The sequence below is a fragment of the Apis florea genome, unplaced genomic scaffold (genome assembly GCF_048593485.1).
Source record: "Apis florea isolate Af1SG1 unplaced genomic scaffold, ASM4859348v1 contig_3367_pilon, whole genome shotgun sequence".
Lineage (NCBI taxonomy): Eukaryota > Metazoa > Arthropoda > Insecta > Hymenoptera > Apidae > Apis > Apis florea.
In genome coordinates, this window is record NW_028256746.1 from 4,382,974 (window position 1) to 4,395,204 (window position 12,231).

The following is a 12,231-nucleotide window of genomic DNA, read 5'->3' on the forward strand; positions in this document are numbered from 1 at the left end:
GATCGTCGAATCTCTCGCGCGACAATTTTCCGTTTCTTCAAAGCGCACGAGTTTCGAATTTCATCACGACAAGGTGGTGGTTCGTTAACGGGCGAGATGGACTTATCTGTTTCGCGGGATTTGGAAAAAGGAGAAAGAAAAGGGTGGCTGGCCACGGGATAAAAACAGGCGGTGCATTGAAGAATCTCTCTAGTATGTTGGAGGCCTGCTCGTAGCTTGGTTGCGTGGGTCACGTTTTGCTGGTACATTGGCGCAGGTCAGTTTAACAGGTCGGATTCTCTGAACGGCGTATTCCCATGGGAATGCAAGCCGAGAGTGCACTTAGGTCCGGCAATGCCTACGGGGGTCTCTCTCTCTCTCTCTCTCCGTTCGTGGCCATATATCGGCGGGTGAAACGAAAGCAGAAGCTCGATCCTGGATAAACAACCGATCCTCCACCACCTTCTTCGTCTTCTTCTCCCTCCTTCGCGTTGGCCCTATCTGCGTGAACGAGACGCTAGGAACAACTTCTCACCGAGCCGAGCCGAGCCACTTGGTCCTTTTTTGCGAAAAACAAAAGCAAAGAAAAGGAAGGCTCTCGAGAGCTGAAGGCAATGCTTGCTGTTGGACGAAGAAGCAGAAGAAGAAGACGAAGAAGAAGACGAAGAAGAAGAAGAAGAAGAAGAAGAAGTAGAAGAGAAGGAGTGGAAAGAGGAGGAGGAGAAGGAGGATAGTGATGGTGGAGGAGGCGAAGAAAGAGAGGCGAGGATGCTACAGGGGGATTCTCGAGGTCTATTTCAAGCCCTGCCAGCAATCGCTATGTAAGGCCCCCTCTTCTTTCTTTCTATCTCTCTCTCTCTCTCTCCACTCCCTAAGGAGCGCTCCTCTCTTCTTCGCCGCTTAACCCCCGTCCCTTTTCACCCGAGGTTCTCTTTCTCTTTCGTTCATTCGTTCCACGGACCATGGAACGAACTCTCCGTTTTAGCCCGCGAATAGCCTCCACGTTCGAGACGATCGAAGGAGCCATATTGTCCCCTCCTTCCTCCCCGAGCCTTCCACGCCGTCGATTCTTCCATTTCGATATTCCATTTCTAGGACAGTGATCCTCATCACTTTCTGCCTCTATCCATATCATAACATCTCGTGTTGAATCTTGTCGTCGAAAAATCTTCGGGAATATTCTCCCCGTGTCGATTCTCCATGTCCCCGAGTGATGCAATTTCTTTGACAACAGTTTGCTCCCGTTCATTTATTTCCCGATCTTCCCGCACGATTTACACGAGCACGACGCGCAGGTTACACCACGCGCAGGGAATATGAATCCCCCGATTATTTATAGGATTTATATCCACGATTCCGTCCGTTTTCTAAAGAATCCAATTAAATCCGCGCAAAGTGGTCAAGCGACTTTGTACTACGAAAGGGTCGAACGGCCTTGCACACTTTTTTCCGATTCACCGTTCAGAGCTATAATTCAGTTAGCATCCGGGCGGCAGTCTTCTCCCAGTCTGAGATCATTTGGTCAACAGTGATCCTCACTTGCTCTACGTACGTTCCTTATCGAATCGTCACGTGTCCAAACGAAAAATCTATCCGCAAATCTATCCGATATACAACGAATCGATATCGCTAGTTATAACTCATAGTTCGAAATTTTCCCTGTACAATGAAACTCGAAATACGCGACGTTGTTTCTTCGCGTCAATTCCACGAAACGACGAATTTCGTTTCGAACGATTGGAAAAAGGATTGAGAACTCGATTCAGCCTTCGGTTATCGAGGATATCTTCGACGTATGCTCATCGATTACGTACCCACGCCTTGTTATGCGCACGATGTCTCGCGTGTATATATATTTAGACCGTATCCTTGGGATGTAACGCGATTGCATGGATCGCCGTAGGAAACGGCGAAACTCGCGTCGCTCGAGACACGTAATCCTAACGCGTTCCCTAAATCATCCGGTATGGTGATCGGGAGGACCTCTTTCCATTCTTTCTTTCCATTCCATTCCCACTCGGTTGTTGGAGATGAGAGCGAACGAACGAATCATGGACTCGGCTCGTGATGGTGCGTGATCGCCGATAAAATGCAGAAATGGATGATAATAACAGCCGTGGCGGCGCACGACCATTAAACGCGCCTCTTGCGCTCCCACCGTTTTACTTGGGCCCCCTGTTCTTGCCGCTGTTACGTGCCCCGGCCACGACGTAGCCTGACCTAGAACCTGAAACCGTGAACCTCTGCTTCTGCTTGCGGTTACACACACTCTCCAAAACAAGCGTGCCCCTTGTATTTAATATAATTGACCGTGCTGCTTTGCGGCCAGATTTACGACCGTTTCGACAGTTTTACCGGATTACCGAATTTATTGGATTGGCGGAAGAGTAATGCCCGTTTCTTTTGATCCCGTTAATTTACTTCCTCGTCCCAAAAGTTTTCTTCTCCTCGTTTCATAATATATATATATATATTTTTTTTTTTCTAAAATTATTACCATTGCTCTTCCCTAGAATTACGGTTCTCTGCAATGGTGCAATTATGAAATATCGTTTACAAAATTTTATACGCAGCGTATATCTCTACGCGGAATGTCAGAATTTTTCTTTTTAAACATAAGATGTATAGATGTATACTCGAACGAGTATCTTATGAGCGCTTAACGATTAATCAACGCTTTGAAATTATTATTCAAAAGTTAATCGTGGATTCAGCGGCGCGAGTTAACTGAGTTTACATACCTTCTTCTTCGTTCTACGTGGAAATTCATTAATATTCGTGGACTACGACGCGTTGATTTACGTTATTAACAGAGTGGAGGAAACGTTGTTCGTCGCCCGAGGGAAAAAAAAAGGATCGTTTCGAAGACGATCGTCAATGACGCACGCGCGAGATTATTATTCTGTAAACGAGACACGACGATTCTCCCCTCCCCCCCCCAAAAAAAATGAAGAAAGAAAAGAAAAAAGATTTCGCCTCCTTCCAAATATTAATCGCTATCAATTTGGTCCATCTTCGAGTGACGCGTGAAAAAAATTCGGGATCATGTTGTTCCTTTCGGTTTCTCCTTCTTATCCCATTTCGAGACTTAATTCCGTTTGTGGACGGTCGGTTTGTATAGGTTCTCGGTATCGCGTGTAGTTACCAGGAAGGATTCCAGGCAACTATGCCTGTAGACCAGCCGGCCAAGCCTCTAAATTAAATCTCGATTCGGGATAGGCGAGAAATCTATTCCCCGCAGCTCGCGCAGGGACACTCTTTCTCTCCGCCCGAATCGCGAAATTAAATCTTTAAATTTATTGGACCAGTCGAGAGCGAGATTGGACGATGAATATTTTGCATCGTATCGACGAAGCATCGACGGGGGAGTTACAGATCGGATGAATCGGTTTCCAATGACAGGGCACGGATGACGTAGGCATGAAATCGCTGCTCGTTCCTTCACGGACGAACGTCCCATAATTTCCTGGTCTCTCGTCCTTCATGAACGTTGAAACGTTCTCGACGAATCGACGAATACCGTTAACCTTCTCTCGTTATTGTCTCGTTTCTTGACTCGTTCGTCGATCGAGGATAAAATCGATAAAATATCGTCGGAGGAAACTTTGGCAAAAGTCTCGAATCGAACTCGAGCAATCTTTATCTCTCCTCGGACGATAAGATCGAACGATTTAAATGTTTTTTTCTTTTTTTTTTTTTTCGAATAAGTCATACACGAAGAAACGAGCTATTTTCGGTATTCGCGAAAAATTAATTCCTTCGGATAAAACTTTAAGTCACCATTGAAAAAAAATTACAATTCATCGCATCGTGAATTAATAATAATAAAATATAATAAGTGACGAATAAAAAGAAAGAAAGAAGAATATTCAGAAATATATGGTTATCAGAAAAATGTAGGAAAGTAAAGATGGAAGATATCTTTACTTTTGGAGAGGATATCCGAGGTAATAGGACTGGAATACGAGTTAAATGCCAATTTATGTTGTGAGAAGACAATAATCTATCAGAATTGATGTACTTACATACCACTCGGTCTTTTATTAATCCAAGAATAATCCGTCGTTCCAGCCAGTTTCTATTTACGCATGGCGCAAACGACACGCTGTGAAACGCGAATTTTACGAGACCCGCGGACCGAGGTTCACCGCGACGAATTACATTATAGTAAAAAGCTCCATGGACATTCTTTCGTTTCGTTCCTCGTGGAAGGGACCTGCGCGACGCGTAGCGTAAGGGCTACTTTTGCCGCATCAGCTTCGAAGAAACGATCGTTCAGGGCGTAGAAGAAACGTCAGCGAGCCGAGAATTCATCAGCGAATATTTCACCCTTTTCTCGGCCGTTCCTCGACGCGCGCAAAAAGAAGGGAAAAAAGAAGGCGAGGGAGGGGGAAGCAAGAAAAGAAGAAAAAGAAGAAGGGAAAGAAAAAAAAAAGGGGAAGAAAAAAAAGAAAGAGGAAAGAAGGCAAAAAGGAGACGAGAGGAGGAGAAAGAGAGAGAGAGAGGTTCAGAGGCGGAGAAAAGGAGAAAAGAGACGTTGGTTTCGCGAAGGAATGCAAATCGGGGACTGGTCACGAGTATTCTAATGCGCGAGCCCTTCAGGCCGGGCCGGGATCGGGTGAAACGAACGTCCGAAACACATCCCTTTGATATCAGTGACGCTATAAAGATAGCGAGGAGCTGCTGGTCGTTAATATCGTTGCTCGCGTGTTTCTGTGTTGCGCGAAACGGCGACGTATGGAGGCCTTAAAGCCGGCCCCCCCCCCCCCATTCCCGCCGCGTGAAGGCATTCGAGATAAGCGCGGCAGCTTACAACAAGGTGCACCAGGTGGTAATTCGCACGTTTTAAAGAGGATGTATCGTGACAAATTTAACATTAGTCGCAGATATGTAGATTTCGCGTGTTTACAGCCTACCTATTCCAAAAGAAATTGCTCCCGGTTCGCGTATCTGATCTCCTCTCCTATTTATCCATGATTCTTCCCTCCCGCGAAAAAAGAAAAAAAACTACCAATGAAACTGCACGCTGTACGAGATGCACGATAGTCTGGAACAAGTTTCGATCGTCCTTTCGATTCAAAGGAAAATACGGCGCGAAGATAGATTGAAAACCGCGCGCGAGCTCTCTCTCTCTCTCTCTCTCTCTCTCTCTCTCCCGGTGTACGGTTGCGGTGATATTTCAACGCAGGAGGCTGGGGAAATAGATTTCTCGGGCGGAGGGGAAAAAGGAGTTCAGAAGCGCGGTTACACGATCGAAACCCCGGGATAACCTCGAAGAAAATGCCGCGAGAAGAGGCGAGAAGAGATGAAACAAAGATAGAGAGGGAAGGCGGGCAGAAGGATGGTAGTAAAGTTCACGGAAGAAACGCGTGATACGTGGAAGGCGACCACGAAGAAATGAACGTTCCCAAGGTGCCCAAGGATTTCGCTTTACGATTGCAAGAACGATCCGCGAATTTTTCTTCGTCCGCTTCTCCGCCTCTTTTCTTCGATCCTTGCCTCCTTCCCCGAAGTATTCGTGACTTCTGCCTATATTTTCTCTCGAACGGCGTAATCCACGCCGGTAGGATAGGAGATAAACGGACGAGGGTATCGTTCGGTGATAATGTGGCGTAAAAAATTATGGCGTAACGGGATCGACGATCTGCCTGCTCGCTTCGTTTCTCTAAATACGATATAGTAGAATATCTCGTCTCGGTTAATTTCAATTCGTTATGGATTTCGTAATGTTTGTAATTAATAATCTGCAAGGAATATATCGCGTTTTTACACTTGGATTAATCTCTCTGAAAATCTTTCGAAATCAACGTGGAAACGAACTGTGATAAAAAAAAATATATTAGATTAATGCTTGAAATTAGCAAACGTCTTGTGGTGACTTATGGATAGGAGTATAAATAACCTGTTTCTGACGTCACCTTAGGAATTGCTCGTCTTTTTGCACGCTCCAATGGAACCCCGAGAGGACTCGTCGAACGAGATTTTTTCGATCACGTTTAAATTTCTCGATTCGCACGCATTTTCGATTCGTGCCTTAGTGGCACGATAATCGGCCTCTCCGCTCTGGCGAGAGTGAAACCAAAGAGAACACGTACCACAACCACTTTCGATGTAATCTCTCTTTCGAGACCGCAGCTGCAGCGTGCCGCATCGGTAATGCAGGTCGGTAGCATTGTCACAGATAATTCGAGTCTTGATTTTTTAGAAAGGCTGAAAAACGTCACCGAGACGAATAAAATCCTGGATCGAAGGAATCCACAAAGACGAAACTGGAATTCCCCACGCGAAATTCACGATCGCTTTATGACGATAAATCGTCGCGATCGATGCTCGTTAATCGTAATCCAACGAGCGATGCAATTCGTTGTGCGTGATTTTTTTTCTTTTTTTTTTTTTACCATTTCCAGGCGTGTACGAAGTGCGGCGGTACACCTTTGAAAATGTGAGACGCGCAGCCAGTTCGAGATGAGCGGCCGGTTAAACGTAATTTGTACAGGATCTCTGAGAAGGTGAGAGAAGTTCGCGGTCAAGGCTCCTCCGTTCGAGTCATTGACATCGCTTGCTAGCACGAACAGACTGATGTTGCCCATTACATCGGCCTGCTAATAAAACTGCAAAGAAGTTCGTTGTACAATTGCTTCATTGTCGCTCGTCGCGTGTACGTCGCGTCTCCTGCCATTTCGTTCTCTTCTCTCGTGAGTGCCGTTGAATTGTTCAAAGATTCATCGTCGTTCCACGCGAGGGATTTGTCATTTCGACGGAACGAACGTAATTGCAACAAGTTACGTTGCTTGCGATATAAGCTTTATATCTCGAGCGATATTAGAGTTTAACTTACGAAAATATTATCACTCGGAATTATTTTATCCATCGTTTCCCAGACTTTTCTCGAGAAGACTGTTCGAAATTGCGGAACAGTTATTTAACAAACCATTGTTCACCCTCGAGAAAGGAACATCGTGAAGATCGTTACATTAACTGGAAGAAACAAGTACCTCGATAATAGTCGCGTTCTTTCCGACTCTAATTCGAGTTTCTCGAAATACTCAGAAATAACGGCAACGCGGCAGTTTCGAGAAGCATTAGAGTTCCGCGTTTGTCCGTGGAACAACATTGTCGGCGTCGTTCATCAACGATGATTTCATTTTAATACGCGTTCGGGCGTAATTCTCGCCGCTTTTTTTCCTCGGACGTGCCTCTTTTTCCTACCCTCTTCCGTTCCTTCTCGTTCCACGCCGGACGAAATCTATTATCTCCGATGACTGTTGTTTTTCGTCGCTTTCTGCGAATGTCCGCCGGTGAACGTCCTTCCCCTCCTTTGACGACGACGACGACGACACGACGACAACAACGATGTCAACGACGGCCAGCAACATTTCTTCGCGTACATCGTCATCCACACAGGTGCACCGTCACCCTTCCCCCTCCTCCATTATCCATTATTCTTATTATTCCTCGCCATCTGCCGGTCGCGAGATATCGATCGTTACGTAGCTATCCTGAGCCCGTGTCACGTCTGTCTGTACTACCTTAAAGACCGGAAGCGATTACGAGGCGTCAAATTGCTAATGTTTGTATTACGTGGCCGATACGTCTCGGATCGGAACAACGATCCAGGATTCCTGTCCATGGCGTGTAACGATTCTTAATCCCACGGTGAGCCACTTCTTTCAATCGTGCCCGCTAATTATTTCGTTTCGATCGATCTTCCCTCCATGTTACTCGTTATCGTTACTCTTCTTCTTCTACGAGTTTCGAGTTTCGTCCGTGGGAGAACAAAAGTAATTTGGTAAAGTAAACTTTCGAAAAGTGGGGGAAAATAACGATCGGTGAACCTTGAATTTCAATCTCGTTACGTCATGAATTTAAGCGTCGAATATTTTAAATTTTGGACAAGGCAAGCTTCGAGTATGTTCGAGTATTTGCTTCGAGAAGAAATATTTGGACACGTCTGACAGATGTATATTTGGTATTCCAAGTACCTAGCATTATGTACATCTCGAAACAATGTTAGAACGACAGGTAGAGGCAAAATGGCGTGGTCTCGGCGTGTAAGCCGGGGGTCCACGGTATCCCACTATTAACTATGCGAGACGCGGAGGCGTAACTTCCTCCGGCCCGACTTCCGCTCGCCGGAAACGTCCTTCTAACCGCGGCTGAATCCTTAAATGAAGACGATCTCTGACAAGGCCCTTCTCCTTCCCGACGTGCACCATCGACGTGCGAACTGACAGGAAATTCTAAAACCGTGCTTCTCAGAAGTTTGTTGTATTACCGGAGCGAACCGGTCCACTTACCGGACCATTCGTTTATTTTTCGAAAAAGTTAGAAGAGAAACAGGAAGTAATTAAATTGTTATTGCTATACACCTTTAAGACAAATCTTTACCTACCTCTGTATATAAATATTTATCGAAAATATTTACCTCGTGAATTTGAATCCATTCGTTGCTGTAGAAAATGATTGAAAATAAAAAAAAAAAAAAAAAAACGAAGATTTCGTTAGCATTATAAAAATTTACGAGGGTTAATAATATATTCATTCACCCTGTTACGAAGAAACTTTCAAGTCGTATCCATAATAAACATATTATAAAGAGAGAAATAAATAGAGGATACGATTTATCGAAATTTAAAAAGAAGCGAATATTAATAACGATAATAACGATAATAATAATATCAATGATAAAGAACGATCGGTATTCAGATCCAGTGTGTGCAAAAAGAAAAAGAAAAAAAAAAAAAAAACAGCGCTTTATTTTCGATTGATTACAGTAATCGATACGGATTGACGAACGAAGATCTGAACAGGCGGTGGAGCAATCCGAACCAGGTGCTCCATCCTGTGATCTATCACACGAAGGGTCTGATGGAGTACTGCACGAGGGTGTTGCAAAGGCCTCCCTATGTTTTCGTCGACTATCACGGCCATTCACGGAGGAAGAATGTGTTTCTGTTCGGTTGCTCAAGGTCGGGTTCTTGGAGTGCCGCGGACAGGGCGAAACCGGACCAGCCGTCTCAGTATTTGGTAAGGGGACGAAAGAGGAGCGAGGGGGAGAGCCTAGGGTATTATTTTTAGACGCGCAGTACGGGTTACATGCACCGGCAACGAGAACTACGAACGGTAATCTAGCGCGATCTATCGAAGTCAATTTACGAGCGAGCGGTTCTCCGCCAAGAGGGGAAGTATCAGAGGCGAAACTCGCCTCAACCGATGTAATTTACGGCGGGCAGGATCTGTGCATCGATTCCGTCTGCTCCAATTTTACATATTCACCATCACGAAAATGAAAAAGATCCCATTTCAATTAGATCATTAACGTTTCTTTTTTTCTTTTTTTTTAAGATATCGAAATTTCAAAAGTTCTTTCCTATTTTCATACGAAATTCTCGAAACTCGGAGAAAAAGTTTGTACGAATGATCTATGAGAATGTTTCTAACGTATGAATATTTTACTTGGTTGATAAAAATTGAATAAATTTTAAGATAGATCATATGGTAAAAATCTTATATATAATAAAAGATGATTGTTGTTATTATATTATCGAGTTCTTAAGCTTCGAGGAGAAGCTTCAAGGAAGCTTCTAGAAATAGAATATTCTTCGGGTTTCGAGAATTTGGAGAAACAATTTTATACAACAATCGCATCGAACTCTAATTATAATTTTATTATTAAAATCTTAAACGATATAGATGATGATATAGTGAATTCTCGTAAGATATATCTGCCGCGATACACGTTTCAGACGTTGCCGTATCTCATGCAAAAAATATCTCCAGCGTTCGCATTGCCACTGTGCTCGTTCAAGGTCGAGAGGCACAAGGAGTCCACGGCTAGGGTAGCCATATGGCGGCAGTTAGGTGTTTCGAGGTATTGCATACGGCTGTTACCGATTTATCTTCCTTCAAGATCGATTAGACTGCATTTAAACTCATGCTCGATCTCTTTCCTCTCCGATTTTGCGCAGAAGTTACACGATGGAGAGCAGTTTTTGCGGATGCGACCAGGGATTGCTGGCGGGTTTGCATCTGGACACGAAACACTTGAAGGCCATCGGCCAGGATTTCTGTCAGGCCCTGTCAATGATGAAGGATTATACCGAGAGTTGGAGTCTCGACAAGTAGGTTGAGAGATGAATAATCTTGGTGTGACAAAGTTTGAGGGAAATTTGATCGGTAGGCGAAGATCATATAATGATCATATAATGTAAATGAACGTAAAGGATTTCTGAGCACAGGTCGTTGGAAGAGGAGTGTTGCCCGCTAAAATGCATTTCGCAGAAATCAAAAACCGTTGCTAAATGTATTCAGGATAAGCCTGCGGCTCTTCATCTTGCCGCAATTCCTTAACGAATGATTAAGCAACGATTAAAGGCAAGATTTAAGGAAGGATTTGTATTGTAGAAATTTTTTCTCTATGAAAATTATACGACTAACTCTGCTGTGATCATTATTCAATTTTTATCGAGTTGATTAGAAATTATCGTTGATTTTGTGAATGTAGAAGTATATCAATTTATTATTATTATTTTTATTATTATTATTACGTGTTCTATTTTAAAGTCATTTGAAAAGCTGTTTTTTTTCATATATCTTTCAAGATGTGTGCTAAGAATTTACGTAATTCTTATCTAAAGAATCGAGTATCCAAGTGTTCAAGTATTCTACTAATATTAAACAATTTTTTATCTTCTTCTGAATTAAGATTTTTAAATCTAATCGTAAGTGGATTGTCCAAAATTGATAGAAATTTTTTATCGATCATTTGTTAATATGTAAAATTCACTCACTACGTTTATTTCAAATATTATATTTAATATTTATATTTAATATTAACATTGTGTGAATATTGTTGAAAATTGAAAATTAATTTAGTAAAAAGTCCGCAACTTTAAATTTCTCGTCAACTCAATATTTCTCAATCTCATTTCATATAAAAAAAAAAAACATTTAATATTTTAAAACAATCATCAAGTATTAATACTTCTTTCGTATTTTGAAAATTTCGTATTATGTATAATACACTTATATTTTACTAAATTTAAACTAAATCTTGCCTGATCAACTTTCTAATAATGACGAATAACTAATTAATCAACAATTAATTAACAAATAACAGATAATGAAACGTTTTTAAAATATTATTATTATTATTTTCTTACCTTAATAAAATTTCTTTCTCTTCCCTAGGATTCCTATGGGAGAAGGTATTCCCGAGGAGACAGGATGCATGGAAGATGACATTACGTCTAGCTGCGAGTCAGAAGAATCTGATTTTGAGACTTAAACAAATTTTAGTTTACAGATTCTTAGACAACGATATCGACGATTCGTAGTTTCTTTATAAATAGATCGGAAGGTTTGTACAGGTTTTTGGCTGCGAAATAAAAAAGAAAAAGAAAAAAAAAAAAACGAAAGAACAAACCAAAGGCAAGGATTCTGTACACTTTGAAGAATTTTTATTTAAAACTCGTAACAAATGTCAAGCTATTTCCTACGAAGAACCTATCTAAGAAATTAAAGCCCCTTTTCCATTGTACATAATAATTTCAAAAATGAACGCCTCGCTCGCCACAAATGTAAAATTGAAACTTCTATTAAATTTGAGCATCTTAGATGTGCGAGAAATCTCACCATGCGCGAAAGGTGCGCTCGCTCCTATTAGAATTTCGTTCGATTAAGCAACGATTAACGCCAAGAACAAACTAAACCAAAGGAGAATTCATTAATTTCGAAATTAAATGGCTCGAACAACCAATGTGATAGAAAACTTAAAAAAAAAAAAAAAAAAAAAAAAATCCAAGAAAGCAACTCGAAGAAGTTAAATCGCCGAAACGAATGATTTTGATTTCTTTGTTTTTTTTTTCGCAATTATTTAGTTAAAGCATGAAATTAAATAATTCAAATAAAGCAAAAAAAACCTTTATCCTGTTTCGCTATATATATATATATACCACACTGTTTACATTACATATTCTACATGATATTTTAATCAAAATGTGATCATAGAAAATAAAGCTTACTTATTATAATAGAGCAAATATATGTCGCTATAAATTTTCATCCAAAGCTCGCAAGCATTTGAAATTCTCTCTCGCATCCTTTCTCGCATCTTTTATAATCGCTAATCCTTAATTAATTGGTTCAGTCTTCTACAAGGCGTTAAGATACAGTCGTTAATCGCAGTTAGTTCATTACACGAAAATTTTACCAAATTTAATAATTGTGTTGCTCAATCTTTAATACAAGCTG

The 12,231-nt window shown here is 41.7% G+C and overlaps 1 protein-coding gene across 9 annotated transcripts in view; it reads left to right on the forward strand.

Annotated features, from left to right (window-relative positions):
• Positions 1-12,020, forward strand: part of LOC100867212 (cytosolic carboxypeptidase 1) — a 34,542-nt gene extending 22,522 nt beyond the window's left edge. For 6 of the 9 annotated variants that reach the window (XM_086911799.1, XM_086911802.1, XM_086911803.1 and 3 more), the window contains 5 exons: positions 8,754-9,006; positions 9,726-9,850; positions 9,948-10,100; positions 10,203-10,353; positions 11,170-12,020. In XM_086911799.1, coding sequence (XP_086767925.1) covers positions 8,754-9,006; positions 9,726-9,850; positions 9,948-10,100; positions 10,203-10,329 — 658 coding nt within the window. In that variant the 3' untranslated portion in view covers positions 10,330-10,353; positions 11,170-12,020. Of the gene's footprint in view, positions 1-8,753; positions 9,007-9,725; positions 9,851-9,947; positions 10,101-10,202; positions 10,354-11,169 lie in introns of those variants that run through there. The other 3 variants (XM_086911800.1, XM_086911801.1, XR_015293254.1) reach the window with 3 other exon arrangements.
• The last annotated feature ends 211 nt before the right edge of the window (positions 12,021-12,231 follow it).